Source organism: Podarcis raffonei, chromosome 12 (assembly GCF_027172205.1).
Source record: "Podarcis raffonei isolate rPodRaf1 chromosome 12, rPodRaf1.pri, whole genome shotgun sequence".
Classification (NCBI taxonomy): domain Eukaryota; kingdom Metazoa; phylum Chordata; class Lepidosauria; order Squamata; family Lacertidae; genus Podarcis; species Podarcis raffonei.
In genome coordinates, this window is record NC_070613.1 from 52,989,424 (window position 1) to 53,013,964 (window position 24,541).

General features: G+C 44.6%; 1 protein-coding gene across 2 annotated transcripts in view; it reads right to left on the reverse strand.

Moving 5' to 3' along the window:
* PDE1C (phosphodiesterase 1C) overlaps positions 1–24,541 on the reverse strand; it is a 286,306-nt gene that overhangs the window by 212,412 nt on the left and 49,353 nt on the right. For both annotated transcript variants that reach the window (XM_053359751.1, XM_053359753.1), the window contains exon 3: positions 17,343–17,514. In XM_053359751.1, the coding sequence (XP_053215726.1) occupies positions 17,343–17,514 (172 nt within the window). The remainder of the gene's footprint in view (positions 1–17,342; positions 17,515–24,541) is intronic.

The following is a 24,541-nucleotide window of genomic DNA, read 5'->3' on the forward strand; positions in this document are numbered from 1 at the left end:
TGGCCTCCCAGTCTTACTCTAGCCTTCCATCCACCTGCAGAATTGATACCCAAATCTGAAAGATTCAGGCAGCCAGTTGTAATGTCCAGATTCAGAGACCATAAGCCACTGAATCCCATCTGCTTGGGGCAACAAGAAGAGAGGAGTGATGTCTTTGTGTCCTGCTGGCATCTGGCATCTGGCTGGCCAAAACTGGATAGAGACTGCTAGGGTAGACGACTCTTTTGTCTGATCCCCCGAACTCGTTTTAGGTTCCTAAATTATTTTATTCAAAGGTAGAGGTAGCCGATGTGGTTCCTTCTAGATGTTATGGACTCCAAATCCCATCAGCACCAGCCTATGGCCAAGGATGATGGGAGTTGTTCTCACAACATCTGAAGAACGCTACATTGGCTACCACTCTTCTAAGCAATAATTTAAGATTTTTTAAAAAATGTTTTATTTGTTTTCAATCCATTGAGCACAATGGGACCAGCATCCACAATAGTCTGTTGCTAGACGAATACAGATTTTAGCACATGCTAAAAGATATGTGCATAATAACCCGTTCATGCCCTGCTTAAGTTATACTGATGTACCTTCCTTTCAGCATCTCCTGTGAAGTATGTTAATTTTACTGACGTCATTCTCTGTGATTACATTTTGGTTTCCGAAAATATCACCACATTGTCTTCTTAGAATTAGTTTCCAGCATAATTAGAAGTAGTGATGGATTATAAACAGGCACCAAATAAAACACTGAAAGATGACAGGGAGCTAAATATTATGCTTGGAAGTTATTGGTGGCTTTCATTATTTCGTCTTGCACTGACATCCCCCCACCCATTGCCTTTTATACTTTTCCAGAATCCAGGACAGCCACTTGGAGTAAAGCAATTACAATTTGCCTAGTCAATTATCAAACCTATGGAACCTCATTTTCCTACACCTGTTTATTTTTAACACAGCTTCTTTAACATCACTTGGTTTTAAATAAATAAAAACCGGAGAATAAATGTGGGCTACAATAAGCCCATATGATTGTTATATCCAAGTTTACAAGAACCGTGGACAACGATTCTTAAACAGAGGGAGCTTCCGCAGACGTAAACCAGCTACATAGCTGTAAATAAAACATTTTAAATGTGTTGTAAAGTGCAATATACAAATGTGACACTAGATGGTGAACATGAGCTATGCAAAATTCAATGTATTTTTCAAAACTTTTTTTTTTAAAAAGCATTTTCACAGCGTTTTTTATATGTTTGTAGATTCCACCAGGATCCTGCCTGTGGAATCTAGCAGACGTCAAGTTGATCCGAAGTGCCGTCCAGTGCAAGAGAAAGCACTCAGTGGACCACCTTAAGAAGAGGCCTATATGCCCATAAGGATAGGGATGGGGTGGACTTTTCCAGCAAGAAATTGCTTTTTAGATTGCCCTTCAAATGAAATTAGAACTAGGCAACATTTTTCTATAAAGTCATTATCAAATCCGAAATTAGCTGAAGCTTTTAATGACATGAGAACTTCCCCAAAGCGTGTCATACGGTCATTGGATAACTAGAGCCTTGATGGAATCAAAGTCCTTTTGGCCCCCAAGCTTCATTCTCCCTTGGCCAGCCCTCTTGGGGCTACATGCCCACAGTCTGCTTGGCCAAAAGTAGATGTAGCTACCCCATGCTCCCCATCAAACACTGTCACATGCACACAGATACAGGCACACAGCCTCAATGGGGACCCGGTGGGGTCTTGGGGGAAGCAGAAAGCTTATTGAGGGGTGGATCTGGCACCCAAACTGGAGGTTAGTAAAGGTAAAGGGACCCCTGACCATTAGGTCCTGTTGTGGCTGACTCTGGGCTTGCGGTGCTCATCTCGCTTTATTGGCCAATGGAGCCAGTGTACAGCTTCCGGGTCATGTGGCCAGCATGACTAAGCCGCTTCTGGCGAACCAGAGCAGCGCACGGAAACACCATTTTCCTTCCCACCAGAGCGGTACCTATTTATCTACTTGCACTTTGACGCGCTTTCGAACTGCTAGGTTGGCAGGAGCAGGGACCGAGCAACGGGAGCTCACCCCGTTGTGGGGATTCGAACCGCCGACCTTCTGATCGGCAAGTCCTAGGCTCTGTGGTTTAACCCACAGCGTCCCCTGGAGGTTAGCCGCCCTTTATACTCTTCAATCTTACTGCAAACTGTTGGCTGTTGAAGACAGACCTATCCTATTTACATCTATTGCCAGTGACAAATCCAATGATTAAAGTGGCAGGGAATGCTTGACACATTTTTTTAAATGATATGGAGATTAGCGCACAAAACAGTAATTATGAAATAATTCACACAAATATGCAGCTGCTTTGTGAAGTAAGTATGTGCTAATAGGCTCACCGACAGCTTCATTCTAACCTCTGAATCTCATAGCATATGTTGTTGTTGTTGTTGTTTAGTCGTTTATTCGTGTCCGACTCTTCATGACCCCATGGACCAGAGCACGCCAGGCACCTCTGTCCTCCACTACCTCCCGCAGTTTGGTCAAACTCATGCTGGTAACCTCGAAAACACTATCCAACCATCTTGTCCTCTGTCGTCCCCTTCTCCTTGTGCCCTCCATCTTTCCCAACATCAGTGTCTTCTCCAGGGAGTCTTCTCTTCTCATGAGGTGGCCAAAGTACTGGAGCCTCAGCTTCACGATCTGGCCTTCCAGTGAGCACTCAGGGCTGATTTCCTTAAGAATGGATGCGTTTGATCTTCTTGCAGTCCATGGGACTCTCAAGAGTCTTCTCCAGCACCATAATTCAAAAGCATCAATTCTTCGGCGATCAGCCTTCTTTATGGTCCAGCTCTCACTTCCATACATCACTACTGGGAAAACTATGTCTTTAACTATACAGACCTTTGTTGTCAAGGTGACGTCTCTACTTCTCAAGATGCTATCTAGGCCTGTCATTGCCCTTCTCCCAAGAAGCAGGCGTCTTTTAATTTCGTGGCTGCTGTCACCATCTGCAGTGATCATGGAGCCCAAGAAAGTAAAATCTCTCACTGCCTCCATTTCTTCCCCTTCTATTTGCCAGGAGGTGATGGGACCAAGCACTATATTTAAGGTTTTTGAATTAGGATGCTGGAGGAGACTCTTGAGAGTCCCATGGACTGCAAGAAGATCAAACCTCTCCATTCTTAAGGAAATCAGCCCTGAGTGCTCACTGGAAGGATAGAACCTGAAGCTGAGGCTCCAATACTTTGGCCACCTCATGAGAAGAGAAGATTCCTTGGAAAGATGGAGGGCACAAGGAGAAGGGGACGGCAGAGGATGAGATGGTTGGACAGTGTTCTCAAAGCTACCAACATGAGTTTGACCAAACTGCGGGAGGCAGTGGAAGACAGGAGTGCCTGGCGTGCTCTGGTTCATGGGGTCATGAAGAGTCGGACACAACTAAACAACTAAACAACAACAACAACAATAGGCTCACTGACAGCTTTATTCTAACCTTTGAATCTCATGGCATATAGCACCATATTTAAGGTTTTCTGCTCTCATATTCTTTATTCCCTTTTAAGGCTAATGGTCATCATAATCCAGCCAATGTTGCTTCTTTGAATAGGAGAGCTAAATTCATATTTAATGATCCCAGTAACATTAATGAAACTTAGAACCAATGTACTGCCCTCCGGGGAATCCCTCACTTCGGAAAGCAAGTTGGGGGATGTTATAATTGAATGCTGCAATGCAACTTGGCACACCCTGTACATAAAATAACTGTGAAGTTAGCTAAAATGTATAAAATAAGTAATAAATGGAAATGTAAAGAAAAGGAAGGAACTTTTTATCACATGTGGTGGGAATGTAAAAAAGTGAAAAACTTCTGGGAAATGATATATAATGAGATGAAAAAGATGTTGAAATATACATTTATTAAGAAACCAGAAGCATTTTTACTTGGCATTGTAGGATATGGTGTTAATAGACAGGATTGTAAATTGTTTTTATATGCAATGACAGCAGCAAGAATATTATTGGCACAAAAATGGAAGCAAGAAGAATTACTGACGAAAGAAGAATGGCAGACGAAATTGATGGACTATGCAGAATTAGATAAATTAACAGGAAAGATTCAAAACCTGCGGGACCAGAGATTCTTAGAAGACTGGAGTAAATATATGAGCTATTTGAAAAGTAATGGTAATGAACAGATTACGCTAGTAGGATTGCAATAAGTTTTGTAAGGAGGACTATTTGAAATATTGCAAGAAAGACTATGAGAAGAATTGTTAGTTAATGATAATTAAGAGTAATAGAGAAATTAAGAAACGCAGAATAAGTGATAAAGAACGAAAAATCATCAGAGGTGTTGATGGAAGTCTAAAATATTGTATAAGATAAGAAGTTATGTTATATGATTGTTGGAAATATGTTTAACAAAACCAATAAAAATGTAAAAACATAAAATCTAGCACATGCCTCCTGACATGATTGCTTTCTATGGGCAGAGAGATTTTGACCTCACATGCACTATACATTGAAATCACTGGTGCCACCTGAACAGTCACTGCTTCCCCCAAAGATGCCTGGGAAATGTAGTTTGCAAAGGGTGCTGGGATTTTTTAGGAGATTGCTCTTCCCCTCAAAAGCTACAGTTCTCAGAGTTCTCTGGGAAGAGGGTGTGACGTTAATATATGTGAGTGCTGGAGGTGAAATAGTTAAACAAGTTACCCAATCAGAACCCAGGGGGGTGGAGTCAGAGGAACTATAAAACCAGCCCTGGTAGGGGTGAAGGGAGGAGTTCATTGGGAGTTGGTTGGTTGGTTGGTGTGGGAGTGAATTGGGATAGAGTTTGTGGGTAGGTTGAGTTAGGGTAGCGAAATAAGCTGAGTCAGGAACAGTTACGGGCTAGGAAGAGAAGTAAATATCTGAGAGGTGGTTTAGTGAGTGAGAGCAGGTAGCGGAAGTTATAGGTCTGGATAGACACCCTATGATTGTAATTGACCGATACCGTTTATGAAACCACACACTTGTGTGCAATAAATAAACAGAAGTTTTTGTTCCAATTTAAACCTGACGACTCAGTATTGTAACAGGTAGGGCCTGGGTGGTGGCAGCGAGAAATCAAGTGGTGGCACAGGGATCAATAGACGCTGAAACGTCCGGGGACCTTGTGTGATCACCACAGAGGGATCGGCTGTTAAACCACTCTGGGAATCGTAGCTCTGGGAGGGAAATAGGAATCTCCTAACCACTCTTAGCACCCTTAACAAACAGCTCCTGGGATTCTTTGCAAGAAGCCATGAAGTGGTACAATACAGCTTTAAATGTGCTGGTGGGGCCTGTCACTGTTTCTGTCTAATGAGAACAATATAACATTATTGCATCAGTGAGGATGAAAGGGTTCAATGAGACTATATAATTTGAGATGTTGACTCTCACATGGAAATACATTGGCGACAAAAATATACATATGGGAACCTTCCCAGTGCTCAGTGTGTGACTACCCACTCCAATGGCACTACAGCAGCAACATTTATCATGGCCGCATAACAAGCTGACACAGAATTAGATTTCACATTTAACACAGAAAGTTCAAGAGGGAAGACACGATAACGCAAGACGAACCAGTCTTATTGTGATGAATTGGTTTCATTCTGGCCTACAAAATACATCTATCTGGATTAAATCCTCAGAAAAGCAAATGGAGCCGTTGCACGCAATCTGACACCCACGGAAGGTGTCAGTTCTTAGACTTAATGAAGAGTTAGCCCTGCTGTTGCTGGGTTATCTATATGCTCACCTACACAAATGGGGAGGAGGCGACAATGTTGTGAAGTTAGGGCTGCCAGCCTGCCGTTATTCTACTGATCTGGCGCCCCTCAAAACCCCTGCCATTCTCACAGTAAATAAGTATCAGCAGCAGAGAAGTTGTTGCAATGCTTTTATTTTGAGCTGCTCATAGGATCATAGAATTGTTACGCTTTAAGGGACTCTGAGGGTTACCAAGTCTAACCTTGAAATGCAGGAATCTCAACCACATCATTATATGAAATGAAACTTAAAAAGTGGCATCTGCACTTGATTTCTCCCCTCCTCGTCCCTTGTTTCCTCATGTGTTGTGCCTTTCAGATTGCAAGCCTGAGGAAAAAGGGGCCACCTTACTACCGATTTGTGTAAGTCACTTTGGGAACCTTTTCAGCTAAAAAGCCGAGTGAGAATGCATTCAACAGATAAATTTGAGTTGTCGTTTATCACTAAAGTTGCCTGAAGATCTTCCTTGCTCTTAATCATCATTGAATATTTGCGCCAGGCATTTTAACGGACCAATAGTAGCATGCGACAAACCTGTGCACGATCCCGTTCAATTTAGGATAGACATATTGGCTTCATGTGAACATAAATGCTAAACATGATACACAAATGAGCCTTACTTCCTCCCCAGTTCCTACACAAAACTTCCATCACATGTCCTGAGACTGGAAAGGGAATTCTGGAAGGTTTTGTTTTTCATTTCCAGTTAGCCATCCAAACTGGGGGTCAAACGCAAGCTTCAAATTGTGGTTTGTGATTCCTGCTTGTTTAAACTAACCATGGTTAGTAATAACCATGGTCCTTGGTTTGGATGGAACTGGAAACCACAGTTAGTCAAGCAAGCTGCAATTCCCTTTCCTACACAACTACTAAGCATGCAGCAGCCACTGGGTCGCCCTACCAGGGAGCTCTGTAAGTGATATTTTCATTTGGTTTCATCAATGCTAAATTTAGAGGCTGCACCTCTGCTTTATGCACAGTTATCAGCTTGCTGTCAAGCAAGTCCTTTCGCCATGTGGCCGCTCCTGCAGCGAGCGGAAGCCACCTGTAATTATCACAGCCCATGTGTGTGAGCCAGTGGCAAAATCCCTTGGTGGATAACAAGGCAAAAACTAAGAGGTGAGGACCAAAAGACAAGAATCGCCTTTGGCAATGAGAAAAACAAAAATCACGCACTGGGCTGAAAGATACGGGCCTGCTTTGTATCTTTACCATGGTAAAGAATTGCATGCATGTAGGGATGATCACTGGGTTGCGGAGCACACTCCCGCCCGCGGGCAGCCTCAGCTGTCTGCACGCATGACCTTGGGGTGCGGCGCACACTCCCCCTCACAGATAAGGCCACAGCTGTCTGAACATCTTCCCTCTGTCTGACCTTTTGCGGTCTCAGTAGTCTGCTATGTCCTGTCTGTGACCTTTGTCTCCTTTGTCATACACTGTGCAAGGGGAAAATGACGCGGTGGAAACAGGTGCCAAAATAACTTTGTACTGAGACTTCCGGGTTGGCGCCACCGGCAATGGCGGAGCTCCTCCGTTCGGGAGGAACTGACTCCGAGGAAAGCAGGGTCTGACCGCCATGGCGAAGGCGGAGACCCATAGAAATCGCAGGCGGGAGAAGCCTGCGAACCTGGGATTCGGCTGGTTCCCTTTGCGCCTCCCCTACTCGTGGGGAAACCCCAATCGGGGGATCCGGAGCGACGTGGGGTGAGCGGCGCGGTGCCTTGAATCGACCGCTTCTTTCCCGGAGTGAAGCAGCATTGCTGTTGCAGGAGAGCGCTGACTTTTTCCTATGGACATTTGGGTTTAAAACGACATTTGGGTTTAAAACAACATTTGGGTTTAAAACGAACTGCCAGAAGGCCCCGATGCTGGACCTCAGTGTCTGGGCAGAATGATCAGGGTGGAGACGCTCCTTCAGGCATATGGGGCCGAGGCCGTTAGGGCTTTAAAGGTCAGCACCAACACTTTGAATTGTGCTCAGAAACATACTGGGAGCCAATGTAGGTCTTTCAGGACCGGTGTTATATGGTCTCAGTGGTCACTCCCAGTCACCAGTCTAGCTGCCGTATTCTGGATTAGTTGTAGTTTTCGAGTCAGCTTCAAAGGTAGCCCCAAGTAGAGCCCATTGCAGTTGTATGGGTCAGGCTCTAATTTTGCTCTCCAGTAAATGGAAAGTGTGCAAGTATTAGTGCAGCCCAAGCCAGCATGACCTATGATCAGAGGACATCAAGAGAGCCACGCCAGTTTGGGCCACACATACTGCAGGCATCCCTGCTGTGAACTATATCAATCGTCTCTAACCTGGGACCCTGCAAAAACTTTGGACCAACTCCCATCAACCTGGCTAGGATGATGGGAGTTGGAGTCCAAAGCATCGGGAGGAGGGGGATAGGTTGGGGAAGGCCAAAGTCTATTATCTGAAATGTTTAAAATAAATTAATATCATGAACATTATGCTGATTCTTTTTTGTTATCCATTTTACCCATCAAAGATTTAAAGTTGCAGGTATCTGCCAAATGATGCATTAATTTAGATTTAGGCAATATTTTATTAAACATTGTGCCAGATTCCAGTCTCATTCCAATTTTCCAACAGAGTCCACACAGTTTACCCTGTCTTATACAAATGTATAGTTGGCTTACTGAACATTCATTGATATTTTCTATAATCTTTCTAATTGGTTAAGTATTGCTGGCATTTGGAATAATAATATTAACAGCATTGTTAGAGTAATTAAGGAAATGGAGAAGCTCTCCAAAGGATGTTCTTTAATAAGATCCCAATATTCTTAAGCTTTCATCTTCAGAATGAGTTTAAAATAGTGCCCAAGAAATGCATTATTTGAAAATGGAGCTGAGTTAATTATTATTTCGATTTGGTTACAATGAAATAAAATAGTGGGTGTGTTATTTTAATTCACACTGCAGATATTACTTACTTATTTATGTCTTTGTACTCACAACCCCCCTTCTTCCTCCCTGACCCCATTAGTAGAGGCATGACCCTGTTAACCTCTTATTTGATGTTCTCAGGCCCCAGAAAGCATTGAGAATTTGGCACGACAGCTCCATAAAAACTATATATATATATAAACATTTGAATTGAATTCATAAATTGCCCCAGACATATTCCAAACCATATCCTGGTTCCAAGCTTGCTGGCTATATCTGCCTCAGCAATTCCCACTATAAAGTTTCACCAGTTCAATCTACTGCCACACACCCACCGAGATAAAACCACAAAGCCAAAGAACCAGTCTATTCCAAACTTAAAAATGGAAAGCGTAATGCTGGTGGTCAACAAAAGAGATTTAAAGACTGTCTCAAGGCAAATCTTTTAAAATGCAGTATAAACACCAACAATTGGGAAACACTTGCCTGCGAGTGCTCCAATTGGAGGACAGCCTTTACCAAAGGTGACGTGGGCTTTGAAGACACTCGAACTCAGGATGAAAGGGAGAAACATGCTAAGAGGAAGGCACACTTGGCAAATCCACACCGTGATCAACTCCCACCCAGAAACCAATGTCCCCACTGTGGAAGGATGTGTGGATCCAGAATTGGCCTCCACAGTCACTTACAGACTCATTGTTAAAACCGTGTTTATGGAAGACAATCTTATTCGGCTACGAGTGATCGCCAAAGAAGAAGACAACTTTTCAAATTTTCCAAGCACACTGCCAGCAGGCAGGGGGCCAGCTGAGGTGGCCTTGTGACTGCCTGGTGCATTCTTTTCATATATGAGGGGCTCCTAGTGATGTATGGAAGTGAGAGCTGGACCATAAAGAAGGTCCGAAGAGCCGAAGAATTGATGCTTTTGAATTATGGTGCTGGAGGAGACTCTTGAGAGTCCCATGGACTGCAAGAAGATCAAACCTATCCATTCTTAAGGAAATCAGCCCTGAGTGCTCACTGGAAGGATAGATCGTGAAGCTGAGACTCCAATACTTTGGTCACCTCATGAGAAGAGAAGACTCCCTGGAAAAGACCCTGATGCTGGGTAAGATTGAGGGCACAAGGAGAAGGGGACGACAGAGGACGAGATGATTGGATAGTGTTCTCAAAGCTACCAGCATGTGTTTGACCAAACTGCGGGTAGCAGTGGAAGACAGGAGTGCCTGGCGTGCTCTGGTCCATGGGGTCACGAAGAGTTGGACACGACTAAACGACTAAACAAGAACAACAACATGAGGGGCTCCATCTGAATGCTCTCCGCTTTTGTGACTCAACTTTTTAAAGCACCACCTCAAGCATGTGAAAGAACTGCTTCATGTGCAATTTTTGGACCTGCCATTGCCCTTTACCTTTGCCCTATGGCTGCCAGGGTTGAAAGCTGAGAGTTGGAGGGTGGGCAGATAGTTTGGTGGTGAAAATATTGTAGCTTGTCTGTGCAAAGGGGCAAAGAGCAGTGGCTGTAAGTATAAAAATATAACAGGCAGACTCTCCATTCCAAACATTTTGCACCAAACCTGCTGTGTAGCATATGAGGCAGGAATATTTAGAAATTCTTTTTCTGCCTGTTGCCTTATCAGTTTCTCTCAGTTTAGGAAAGACACAATAAGGAATTTATCTGAACTTAATCTGTCATTCCCACCCCCCTCCCATCACTCTAAGTTGCTGTCAGAGAGAGAAAACTCTTTTGTTCTTACTCCAGAAAACAAAGTCAGAAAGGTATTAAATTGAGCAGGTGCTTTTTACGAAATTATTTTCTGGAGCTACATTCTGAAGAGCCAAAATGTCTTTCCCTTTGTCTAAATGTAACAAAAGAAGCCCAAAGGGACCACCAAGTTAATGAGTGATTTAAGTCTACATGCATATGACTTTTATCTGTGCAGATTCCCTCAGTCCCAATGGGTGCAATGATCACACTTCTGTGATCTATGGTCAGAAATCAAAAGGAAGACACACTGGCATGTAATTTCTGACTGCTTATTGTCAATACCCCGAAGTCCACCAGTGACCAGGCCCCAAGTTCAGAGGCTACAATGCCATTGGCTGAGGTAGGCAACCAGGTTCCTGCTCTGAGCCCAAGTACTGGTGATTAGAGACCCACTAAAACTGAGACTGGCACCAACAGGCCACCGAACTGGATCCCACAGCACCAAGGTTCATAGAACCAGAGGAAGAACCCTTCGCAAGTATTTCCCCTTAGGAACCAAGTGTCTCTGACACAACTTGCTAGTCCAGCACCACCAGGAACATACCAGGTAGGAGACCACAGAGGGGAGGAGATGCACCCATTTCCAAGCCACAGGGTTAGCTCTTTAAGGGTCTACAATTCTCCAAGAGAAGAAGGGGAACATTTGAGAGGTTGACTATGGGCAGAGGCTCAAAAGCCCCAGCTCACCTCTTGTGCTAGTCAGAGCAAGAGGCTCACTTGGAGCTCTCCATGGTGCTGTGAGAACCAATCTGCCTTGCTTCCTCCCTCCCTCCCAACTGTGGATTCCCCCTAGAAACATAAACAGGACACTTATGGCCCAAGTTTAAGAGTCTTTGAAACATGACACTGGGCCACATGGAGCAATACACATCTAAGTGCCTTTAACATGCCCAGTGTCTCATTTAAAATTGGCTCAGGGTACATTACAAACGAAACGTTAGTCCACTCAAATTATTTTTATTTATTAGAAGCTTTTTATTCTGTTCTTCAGTCCAGAGACTGCCAAGGCTTTTGGAAAATTAAAAATTTATAAATTACAAATTAAAAGCAGTGATCACTAGAGATACCCGAATACAAAACTTTATGGAGTGACGAGCACTACAGCGGTGAGCTCCGTGGCTCAGGCAATACTAATAATGATAATGATCTCCTGCTCCATTTCATTTCCTATCATATTTTCAGCATCTCATATGTGCAAATGGAAATTTGAGAAGCAGCATGTCTTTCAGGGATTGAAGGCAAACCAGCCCTGCATTAGAAAGGGAGTGCGCACTCCGACAAATGTGTTGAACTCTTTCTGCCTTAATAGCGGGGATGATGACTAATACAAAAATGTGCAGCTAAATGCTTCATTAGCAGGATAAAACCACACCATTACCAGCCCACGCATAACCCCCCTCTTTTGCTGCAGAAGTGCAAGTTAATGGACTAAGCTTCCAGCAGCCTGGAGGAATAAAACTGCCAAGAATCCAAAGTATGAACATCCTTTCGATGGGCTCCCCAATGTCTCTCCTAAGCTTTGGGCCACCAGTGGTTTTTTCCCTGCAGATGGGAACGGAGGCAAGAGTGACAAGTCTGGGGCCAGAGGAGAGTCAAGAGTTTGCACAAAGCTGAGAGCAGTAAAGCAAGTGTGTTTCACTGTTATACGTCATTTCCACACATTTTCATGCCAAACGTTTTTATGCCAGACAGTTTTCCTAGGAAGCAGGTTGGAGACAGTGGAAGATGGTCATCTGCATGCAACCCGGAGAGCAGTGATCCTGTCTCACTTGGTCTCCTCTTTAAATTAAGGAAACGGATACTAAGGGAGAAATAAGAAGCACCCAAGGTCTTACCAACCTGGTGGAACACTCTATTGCAGGAGACCAGGGCCCTGCAGGGCTTGACATCTTTCCACAGGGCCTGCAAGACAGAGATGTTCCACCTGGCCTTTGGTCTGGGCCCAGTTTGACCCCCCTCTATGGGACCCTGTAAAGGGACGCGGGTGGCACTGTGGGTAAAACCTCAGTGCCTAGGACTTGCCGATCGTATGGCCGGCGGTTCGAATCCCCGCGGCGGGGTGCGCTCCCGTCTTTCGGTCCCAGCTTCTGCCCACCTAGCAGTTCGAAAGCACCCCCAAGTGCAAGTAGATAAATAGGTACCGCTTTATAGTGGGAAGGTAAACGGCGTTTCCGTGTGCTGCGCTGGTGCTGGCTCGCCAGAGCAGCTTCGTCACGCTGGCCACGTGACCCGGAAGTGTCTTCGGACAGCGCTGGCTCCCGGCCTCTAGAGCGCACAACCCTAGAGTCGGACACGACTGGCCCGTACGGGCAGGGGTACCTTTACCTTTATGGAACCTGTAAGTTACCCCTTTGGCCCCGTTATCAGCTCATGCGGGACCAACATGGATAGCTGGCCCTGATGAATACTTGAGGTTCCTGACCCCTGTGGTTGTAACTCGTGGGCAGTCATTTAATTTTATCCTGATTCTAATTTTTAAGCTGTCTTTTAATCAATTATTTGATTGTGTTTTGATGTATTAGATATTTGATGCTAGCCGCCCTGAGCCTGGTCTTGGCCAGGGAGGGCGGGATATAAATAAAAAATTACTTACTACTAATTTACTTATGGTGTAGTGGTTAAGAGCGGTAGTCTCGTAATCTGGGGAACCGGGTTCGCGTCTCCACTCCTCCACATGCAGCTGCTGCGTGACCTTGGGCCAGTCACACTTCTCTGAAGTCTCTCAGCCCCACTCACCTCACAGAGTGTTTGTTGTGGGGGAGGAAGGGAAAGGAGAATGTTAACCGCTTTGAGACTCCTTAATATGCTGCCTCATATGCTACACAGCTTTTGAGGCACCAGAGGCAACTGAGCATATTGATTTCTGCATGCCTGATGATGATGTTCCATCATTTTTAAATAGCACCATTTATTTCTTCAATTTATTTAGGACTCACTTTCCATGAAACATCCCAAAGCAATTTAACGTTAAAAACACCAGCAGTAAAAAACATGTGCACAAGAGCCTCGCTTCAGACCTTGGTGCCTCCAAGGAGATGTGGGAAATATTTCTGCCTGAAACGGTGAGGAGCTGCTACCCAGCAGGCACTGTTGACAATACAGTCTTACCTTGGATCTCAAACGCCTTGGCTCCCAAATAGAATGGCTCCCAAACAATTGAAACCCAGAAGTGAGTGTTCCTGCTTTCGAACGTTCTTTTAGAAGCCGAACGTCTGATGGGGCTTCCGTGACTTCCAATTGGCTGTAGGAGCTTCCTGCAGCCAATCAGAAGCCACGCTTTGGTTTCCAAATGTTTTGGAAGTCGAACAGATTTCTGGAACGGGTTCCGTTCAACTTCCAAGATACGACTGTACTGAGCTTGACAGACTAACAGTCTGACTTGCTATAAGGCAGCTTCCTCTGTTCCTATGATTAATTCATCCCAATGGTTTTAATGGAGCATTGCTCATCTGGCTTCCTGGCACTGAGGGCAGAGACAACCCAATATCCCTGCTGGTGTGCCCACACCATGCTGAGCTCCCCTCAGTCCTTCGTGGTAACCAGCAGCAGCACTTGCCATTGGGAAGCCAGGTGGGCAATGTCATCCTTCTTCATGATAATAATTATTATTTGTACCCCGCCCATCTGGCAGGGTTGCCCCATCCACTCTGGGCAGCTTCCACAAAAACCAAAAATACACTAAGATGTCACACATTAAAAACTTTCCTGAACAGGACTGCCTTAAGATGTCTTCTGAATGTCAGGTAGTTGTTTATCTCTTCGACATCTGATGGGAGGGCGTTCCACAGGGCGGGTGCCACCACCAAGAAGGCCCTCTGCCTGGTTCCCTGTAGCTTTGCTTCTCGCAATGAGGTAACCACTAGAAGGCCCTCAGCGCTGGACCTCAGCATCCGGACAGAACGATGGGGGTGGAGACACTCCTTCAGGTATACTGGACCGAGGCCGTTTAGGGCTTTAAAGGTCGGCACCAACACTTGGAATTGTGCTCGGAAACGCACTAAGTGCCAATGTAGGTCTTTGAAGACCGGTGTTATGTGGTCTCAGCGGCCACCCCCAGTCACCAGTCTAGCTGCCGCATTCTGGATTAGTTGTAGTTTCCGGGTCACCTTCAAAGGTAGCCCCATGTAGAGTGCATTGTAGTAGTCCAAGTGAGAGATAACTAGAGAATGCACCACTCTGGCAAGACAGTCTGCAGGTAGATAGGGTCTCATCCTGTGTACCAGATGGAGCTGGTATGCTTCAACTGCCCCTCTAACGGATGCTCAATTTGTCTGATTTAGCGTGGCTCCAGCACAACACCACACATTGCAACAAGCTGCATGTAGCACTGAAAGTCAGGTGTGTGGAGGCAGCTCCCAGCCAGGGGTCCTCCTTTCGGCCACCAGCGGAGAGCAGAGAGGGTTCAGCGCACCACACCTAGCTTCAAATCTCTTTCAGGAGGCTCATCCTCCACACAAGGCTACCACAATCAGGGTGAGGACCCAGGCTTGAAAGATCAGCAGTAGCCACGACTCCGCAAGGAGATAAAGGAAATTCTGATGGAGCTATTGTACTTTAGGGTCAACAGGAAATTTTATCTGCCATATTTATTTCCGGACAGCTTACAGTATCAATAAAATGATAAAATACAAACGTTAACCATCAAATAGCTCAGGGGTCAACAAACTTTTTCAGCAGGGGGCCAGTCCACTGTCCCTCAGACTTTGAGGGGGGCGGACTATATTGCGGGGGGGGGGGAATGAACAAATTCCTATGCCCCACAAATAACCCAGAGATGCATTTTAAATAAAAGCACACATTCTAATGTAAAAACACTAGGCAGGCCCCACAAACAACCCAGAGATGCATTTTAAATAAAAGCACACATTCTACTCATGTAAAAACATGCTGAGTCCTGGACCATCCGCGGGCCAGAGTTAGAAGGTGATTGGGCCGGATCCAGCCCCCAGGCCTTAGTTTGTCTTCCCATGAAATAGCCAGTCATAGCCAATAATTTGGCCAGTGTCTGCAATTTTTTAAGATATATTAAGACAGTACAAGCAAGTATGTAGCAGAAACTACAAAGGTGAGATTTCAGGTGATAACAGAAGCAGAATTTGAGTTGCCTTTCACAAAACGACTGTTTAACAAGGTGTTTTGATTACACACACACACACACACACACACACACAAGGTCCCGTTTAGAAACAGTGGGGGTGAAGTGATTTGAGGGCTGGTCTTAGACCAGGGAAACCTATATACAGATCTCTACTCAATTACTGAATAAAGGTGCACTAGTAACTACCATCACAGATATGTTTCCAGGATAAAAGCAATGAGGTGACATATGCTGGCCTCATTAGAGGAAGGTCAGGATCAAAATGTAATAAAGATAAAGATAAATATATTTAAAAGAAAAGTAGTTACAACCGTGGAACTCTCAAGCTCTTGAGCTGAAGGTCAAAAGTGAAATTTAAATGAAAAATAATAGCATTGGTGAAACTCTTAACCTTTTGACCTTAAATTTCACCCCACCCCAGCAGTGCTCTCTTGGCCCAGTGGAGGAAACACTTCAGAAACAACAGAGACATGTTCTTACATCTATAATGCTGTGCCAGGAGATGTATGTATGTATCTGGATGCATTATCCATTATTACTTTGTGCCTTCTAGGTGTAAATGCAAATCTGAAACAGCCAGAACCTACTGCTATCCACAGGCCAGAATAATATGTTGCTGGCCAAACAGCACTTCCAAACCCCTGGCCACTGCTTCTCTTACTGCAAAACAACAGCAGACAGAGCTGGTCCAAGACATTTTGCTGCCTGAAGCAGAAGACAATATTGCACCCTTCCTCCCATTCCATGTCAGAAAGTTGACAGGAACTGGCAACCGAATCAAACTTCACAGTGGCTATAGTCTTCTGCACATTGATGTAAGTTGAATAGAGTGTTATTCGGCAGAGCCTAGCTGCACTGGACTGTAAATATTCTCCAGCTGAACCAACTTTCAACACTAGTTATGGGTCAGTGGACTCCTAAGTTAGCCAAGGGGCCCCAGGCAGCTGCCCCAGGACCATCCCAAGACATTTTGCTACCTGAGGCAGAAACAAGATGGTGCCTCTCACCAACTCCATATACAGAAACTCATTACACTGGTTGTTACTTCAACACTGGCAATGGGATAGCATCCTGGTTAATATTATGTCTGCACTGCCATTGCCTCTCCCACCAAACCTCTCATCAACCAACACACATGCTCGACAGAGTGTCACTCAATGCACTAAGCAATAATGTTGTTGTTTTCAAAATTTTGCTGATAGCAAACCTCTCAGTACCATCAAATCACAAAAAACAACCTTGATACAGTAGTATAGTGCTTTCCTTGAAAAATTTAAAAACACATATACTGAAGTAAAATCCATACATTAAAAGCTCATCAAAGATAATATGCCTATGAGTCAGGAAAAAAAGTGTTAGTGGTGGAGAAGGGGAAACCTATTAAAGAACAGTGTTATACAGTACCGATCTTAACAATTGTCCCTTCTTGTGCCTTCTTGTGCCTTCAAGAATGCTATTTCAACATCACAGTCCAGATCGCCCAACGTATATCACCCAGTGAGAGTATTATTTAACTTTCCGGGCCTGCAATCGCATTCTTATAAAATAACAGGATTTACTATGAAATCCTTCAGATGGCAAATTTCACAAACAATCTGATAGCTCTGATAGTCGTATAGCATTTGTATCTTTCTAGATTGCAATGTAAGAAAAACACAGGTTGGCAGCCATAATTTTAGTGCACTAATATTTTTGTTTTCGCAAGGGCACTGGAGAGTCATCTGTTATAAGAGTTATCCCATTCAACCCTGAGGCTTCAACGTGCTGATGATTAAGAAAGATCAAGCTTAAGCAAGGCACATCTATATCGGCCAAACCTGAATGAAGTTTTCACAAGCGCTTCGGGACTCTCCACAGCCGGCAGCTCCTCTGCTAAGATTTCTTCAGGAGGTCTTGGGTCAAAGACAATGGTTGGCTTCTGTTTTTCCTTAAGATTCTCTGTAAGCCCACCAATAATGGTATTCCACAGACAGTTCTGAGATTTCGACCCTGGGCGGAAAAGAAGACAAACCGATATGAAAACTCGCCCTTCAGAGAACTGAAGACAAGTAGTACAGTGGTACCTCAGGTTAAGTACTTAATTCGTTCCGGAGGTGTGTACTTAACCTGAAACTGTTCTTAACTTGAAGCACCACTTTAGCTAATGGGGCCTCCTGCTGCTGCTGCGCTGGCATCCTGAAGCAAAAGTTTTTAACCTGAAGCACTATTTCTGGGTTAGCGGAGTCTGTAACCTGAAGCGTTTGTTAACCTGAAGCGTATGTAACCCGAGGTACCACTGTAAATAGTCCTTCGGCTTTTGCCCATGCAAAATCTCACGCTGTGCCAATGGTTAGTCTCATTATTAACCCTGGAGAGAGGGAATGGGACCTAATATTCAAGTTGTTGTTGTTGTTCATTTTATTTATTTATTAAATGCATAAGCCAACCTTCACCACAAGGTCTCAGGGCAGTTCACAGAATAAAAAGAAGGTGAAAACACAAGTAAATAGTTAAAACAGAAACAACAAAACAATACCCCCCCTTCCCACAAACACATTTAAAAGGCTATAGAATATTAATCAGCCCAAGGCCTGGTCAAAGAGGAATGTTTTCGCCTGGCGCCTAAAAGGATGTAATTAAGACACCACTTTATATTTTAAAGAAACAAATCTCAAAGTGTCCTACAACACGTTAAAAGATCAAATAAGACCATCCAAAATAAAACATTCCTGAAGGAAGTCCAATATAAATTATACATTTAATGCAACATAATTAACAGGCAACTGAAATATTATCTTAAAGATTTCAAAATGAAGCACTACAAAGGAGGGCAGCTGCAGAATGCACATGTAACACAGGAAAATGAAGCAAATCATAACAATCTTAAAGATTTCAAAAGAAAACATTACCAAAAAAAGGTCAAATAGAAAGTGCATGTTTTAAAAAGCCTAATTACCAATGGAATAAAATATTATCATAAGCATATAATCTATCTGCTGCGGTTGCTGCCAATCCTGCCAATGGTGGCTCATGGCAGGCAGCAGCTATGGAAGCTCAGGCTCAAGACCTGGGTCTGCACCAAGAGGCAGACAAGATGGTTTCTGGCCTCTTTCGCAGTCTTCGTTTTTGTAGCTGGAGTCAGTCCGGGCCCCACTCTCCCAAGCCACGTAGAAAAAGGTCTGCAAGGCAAGGAGCAGGTCTTGCAGGATACACAGCCAAGAGAGCCCTCCTCCTTAGGTTCAGTGTTGCCACTTGTGAAACTCAGCAAGGAGGAAAATGAATTGGCCCTTCCTATCACTGGTTCTGGCACCGGTTGGTCTCCCAGCCCTACCAATCTCAGTGGGCACAAACGACCATTGCACTTGAATAAATAAAACAGTGGCTTGGAAGAGTGTCATATATTGAGGTTGAATTCTGACAAGACAGAAGTACTGTTTTGGGGGGACAGGGGTGGGCGGGTGTGGAGGACTCCCTGGTCCTGAATGGGGTAACTGTGCCCCTGAAGGACCAGGTGCGCAGCCTGGGAGACATTTTGGACTCACAGCTGTCCATGGAGGTACAGGTCAATTCTGTGTCCAGGGCAGCTGTCTACCAGCTCCATCTGGTACGCAGGCTGAGACCCTACCTGCCCATCTTGGACTATCTCGCCAGAGTGGTGCATGCTCTAGTTATCTCCCACTTGGACTACTGCAATACGCTCTACGTGGGGCTACCTTTGAAGGTGACCCGGAAAATGCAATTAATCCAGAATGTGGCAGGTAGACTGGTGACTGGGGGCGGCCACTGAGACCGCATAACACCGGTCTTCAAAGACCTACATTAGCTCCCAGTACGTTTCCAAGCACAATTCAAAATGTTGGTGCTGACCTTTAAATCCCTAAACGGCCTCAGTCCAGTATACCTGAAGGAGCATCTCCACCCCCATCACTCAGCCCGGACACTGAGGTCCAGTGCCGAGGGCCTTCTGGCAGTTCCCTCGATGCGAGAAGCCAAGTTACAGGGAACTAGGCAGAGGGCCTTCTTGGTAGTGGCACCCACCCTGTGGAACAGCCTCTCACCAGATGTCTAAGAGAAAAACAACTAACAAACTTTTAAAGACATCTGAAGGCAGCCCTGTTTAGCAAAGTTTTTAATGACTAATGTTTTAATGTATTTTTTATCTTTTGTTGGAAGCCACCCAGAATGGCTGGGGAAACCCAGCCAGATGGGCGGGGTATAAATTATTATTATTATTATTATTATTATTATTATTATTATTATTATTATTAAACAGCTCATGAAGAACGTTTTTTTGAAAAAGGAAAAAGGAAAAAAGCAGCTTGTGACCCTTTTCTTCTGCAAAGACAGCCAGAAATCACTTGCAGCATGAAACCAAAATGCTTGTTATAATTGTAGTCAAATAACTGTTTTGGTTTCTATCTAGATATTCTGTCTAGATATTTGCGAGTTGATATGTATTATATTCATATTTGTGTTCCCTGTGGTCTTTGGGCGAAGGGCCATATATACCTTTAATAAAAATGAAATGCAAATGAAATGAAATGAAATGCATGGAAATTGCAGATTATAAATCCCACAAGGTTTTTGAAATGTGGAATTTTAGCTTATTCTTCTTTCAAGAAAAACACGTTCAGTTGTCTGAGATCATTCCACTTTGCTATCCCAGGGGGGCTGCCTTCTCCTGTTGCAATTACCGTTCGTGCTTTTTGCTTCAGTTAACGTTCAGCGTCTCTCACTCAAAGCTCCTCTCATAGTGGGAGCAAATGGGAAATACATCCCTGGGAGCCGAGATTTGTCGCTGCCATCCTCTTATTACAGAAAAGCTCAACTTGGATGTGACATTCGCTCTTCCACTTCGATCCTGCGTGGAAGAACTCAGGGGGGAAGCAGGGTCAGGCGAGAGAAAGATTTCTTTTTCTTTCTTTTTAATCTTTATTGATTTTATACAATGAATCACAGCTGTAACTCTCCAACAGTAGGGTAAATAAAAGAAGTAAAAAATAATTAAAAAGTTGGGAAGAAGGCAAAGTTATTTCCATATTAAGACTTCCTTCCTCCCCAACCTGGCTTCTGTACATTTCTATATCAACTGCATATTAGACAGCATCTATTTTGAGATTATCCAGTACTTACAAGAATTATATCACATTACAGGAGTCATTCAAAGCCTGCCAAAAATTCTACATTTTTACAGTGATCTTTTAAATATTGCATGTATTTATCCCATCCTCTCTTAAATTTTGGATCTTCTCGATTCCTAACTTTCCCTGTCAATCTTGCCATCTCAGCGGACTCAAATAATTTCGTCTGCCATTCCATTTTTGTCGGTATGCTCTAGGAGAGAGAAAGATTTCATCGGGCGGCGGGAGGGGGAATGACGGATGAAACAGTTAAATAGAAATGGCAGCTGTACATCCAGGCTATTCCCAGCTTTCCAATTTCAGAATTTGAGGCATGAGCCCTATTTATGCAGATAAGCAAGGTGAAGTAATAATAATAAATTTTATTTATACCCCGCCCTCCCCAGCCAAGACCGGGCTCAGGATGGCTAATTTAATGAACATAAAGTCTTGTGCAAAATGGCTGCCTATCCTCTGAGAGCAACACTGGCTAGGAGGTTGGTCTTTGGGGAACTAATAGACCAGCAGCTGGGGACTGGCAGGCTTTTTCGCCATCTGTTTATTTGAATTCTGTTACAGATAGGTAGCCGTGTTGGTCTGCCATAGTCAAAACAAAACAAAATTTTTCCTTCCAGTAGCACCTTAAAGACCAACTAAGTTAGTTCTTGGTATGAGCTTTCTTCAGATACACTGAAACAGAAGTTGCCAGATCCTTCTATATAGTGAGAAGGTGGGGAGGGGTATTACTCAGAAGGGTGGTGGGAATGGGTGATTGGCAGATAGCTGTGATGAGCCTGTTGACGACTCTTAACGACTGCAATAGGTCTTACAGGAAAAAGCAAGGGGTGAGAAGGTGAAAAATGGCTTTGTCATGTATAATGAGATAAGAATCCAATGTCTTTGTTCAGACCAGGTCTCTCCATGGTTTTAAGTTTGGTAATGAGTTGCAATTCAGCAGCTTCTCTTTCCAGTCTATTTCTGAAATTCCTTTGTAGTAAAACAGCTACTTTGAGATCTTGTATAGAATGTCCTGGGAGATTGAAGTGTTCTCCTACTGGTTTCTCTGTCTTGTGATTCTTGATGTCCGATTTATGTCCGTTTATTCTTTGGCGTTTATTTTTTATTCTTTGGCGTTTACTTTTTATTCTTTGACAGAGAAACCAGTAGGAGAACACTACTGGAAAGAAAAAAATTTTTTTGTTTTGAACTCTGTTGTTATATCCTTTTTGAAAACCTCTTTGAGATTTTTTACAACCACACAGGTGTATAGTTTTTTAATGAAATTAATAAATAATACGTAAAATAAAATCATTCAGCATTCAACTGCCCGCCAAACTTAAAAGATCACTTTCTGGGGGCAGCTTTTCGTGCTCAGTCTTATGTGAGTCATTCTATCTGCTGAAAGAATTTAACAGGGCAAAATCCACAGACCTATTAGTGGTGCGCTTCATCGCTTGAAATCTTATGCCATTTCAAAAGTAACTTTCACTGGATCTTCAACAGCTGTTGTTAAAAAAAAATTAAAAGCCTCAATGTGCATGTGAAATGAATAATTCACATTATTTGCATTGTGGCAGCGTTTGCGTTTTCTTCCTTCTAAGCCACAGCGTGCAAAATATTGTTCTACTGCCACCATGTGGCAATATGGGAATACTGCACCCTAACAACAATTTGCAGAGGGTGAGCCCTGCTAGTTTCATTGCGCAAAAATAGTGATAAGTCTAGTGGCGCCTTAAAGACTAACAAATTTACTACGGCAAAAGCTTTTGTGAACTTCAGTCCACTTCATCATTTGCATGAAGTGTCATCCTGAGTACCAGGTACATAATATTCATGGTTGAGGGGGACATAGTTTACAGACACACCAAGTGTCCCTCTTTTCCAGGGACAGTCCTGGACTTACAGAATCCATCCCCGGTTCTGATTTGATCCCAGAATGTCCCACTTTTCCTTAAAAGGTAAAGGACCCCTGACAGTTAAGTCCAGTCATGAACAACTTGGGTTGCGGCGCTCATCTCGCTTTATTGGCCAAGGGAGCCGGTGTACAGCTTCCGGGTCATGTGGCCAGCATGACTAAGCTGCTTCTGGCGAAACCAGAGCAGCGCACAGAAACGGCGTTAACCTTCCTGCCGGAGTGGTACCCAGTGGCGTAGCGTGGGGGGTGCAGGGGGGGTGGGCAGGTAAGTCCAAATATTGGGGGGTGGGCAGGTAAGTCCCACCCTACATAATCGATCACATGATGTGGCACACACAGTATTTGAATGGCAATGCCCATCAATTGGGGGGGGCTAGCCCCCTCAAATATTTTATGGGGAGAGATGAAGGGACCTTGGCTCCTATTGCAAATCATAACAAGCTGATTTGCTTTTTCCCATATGAGCTGCAGATCTACTTTTTGGCTTCCTCTACATGCTTCTTCTCCCTCGTGGAAGAGTCATTTGGATCAGGACATCAAGCCAGTGGCGGAGCTTCGTGCTCCGGCACTGGTGGGCGGAGAGCAGGCGGGGGCAGGGCTGGCGTGCATCCTGGGGGCGTGGCATGCTGTCTGTGGGGGTGTGGCACCCAGCCTGGGCAGGGGGGCAGCCATGATGGCACCCCACCGGGATCGCGCTGCCGGGGGTGGTGTGCTACCCCCACACTCCTCTTCCTCCACCAGTGTGTCAAGCTCAAATAAAAGGTAAAGGGACCCCTGACCATTAGGGCCAGTCGTGGCAAACTCTGGGGTTGCGGCACTCATCTCGCTTTATTGGCTGAGGGAGCCAGCGTACAGGTTCCGGGTCATGTGGCCAGCATGACTAAGCCGCTTCTGGTGAACCAGAGCAGCGCACGGAAATGCCGTTTACCTTCCCGCCGGAGCGGTACCTATTTATCTACTTGCACTTTGATGTGCTTTCGAACTGCTAGGTGGGCAGGAGCAGGGACCGAGCAATGGGAGCTCATCCCATTGCAGGGATTCGAACCGCCAACCTTCTGATTGGCAGGTCCTAGGCTCTGTGGTTTAACCCACAGCGCCACCCATGTCCCTAGCGCCACCCGTGTCTTTTCCTTAGGACATCCCTACTTTTATCGGAGAAATGTTACAGGGTATGGAGTTATATGACCCCCGAGCCAAGGAGATAAGTACAGTGGTACCTCGGGTTACAATGCTTCAGGTTACAGACTCCGCTAACCCAGAAATAGTACCTCGGGTTAAGAACTTTGCTTCAGGATGAGAACAGAAATCGTGCAGCAGCACGCGGTGGCAGCGGGAGGCCCCATTAGCTAAAGTGGTACCTTAGGTTAAGAACAATTTCAGGTTAAGAACGGACCTCTGGAACGAATTAAGTTCTTAACCCGAGGTACCACTGTAACTATACAACCTTTAGAAGACATCTGAAGGCAGCCCTGTAGTGAGAAGTTTTTTTAATGTTTAATGTTTTCATATGTTTTTATATATACTGGAAGTCACCCAGAGTGGCTGTGCTAACCCAATCAGCTGGCTGGGGTATAAAAAGTTAAAATTCGTAATAGTACTAGTATTAAATAGGATGTCCCTTTTTTCAGGGAAATGTTGGAGGGTATGAGGTTATAAGAGGGACGTGGGTGGCACTGTGGGTAAAACCTCAGCGCCTAGGACTTGCCGATCACGTGGTCGGCGGTTCAAATCCCCGCGGCGGGGTGCGCTCCCGTCATTCAGTCCCAGCGCCTGCCAACCTAGCAGTTCGAAAGCACCCCCGGGTGCAAGTAGATAAATAGGGACCGCTTACCAGCGGGAAGGTAAACGGCATTCCGTGTGCTGTGCTGGCTCGCCAGATGCAGCTTTGTCACGCTGGCCACGTGACCCGGCCTATAGAGTGAGATGAGCGCACAACCCTAGAGTCTGGCAAGACTGGCCCGAACAGGCAGGGGTACCTTTACCTTTACCTTACCATGAGGTT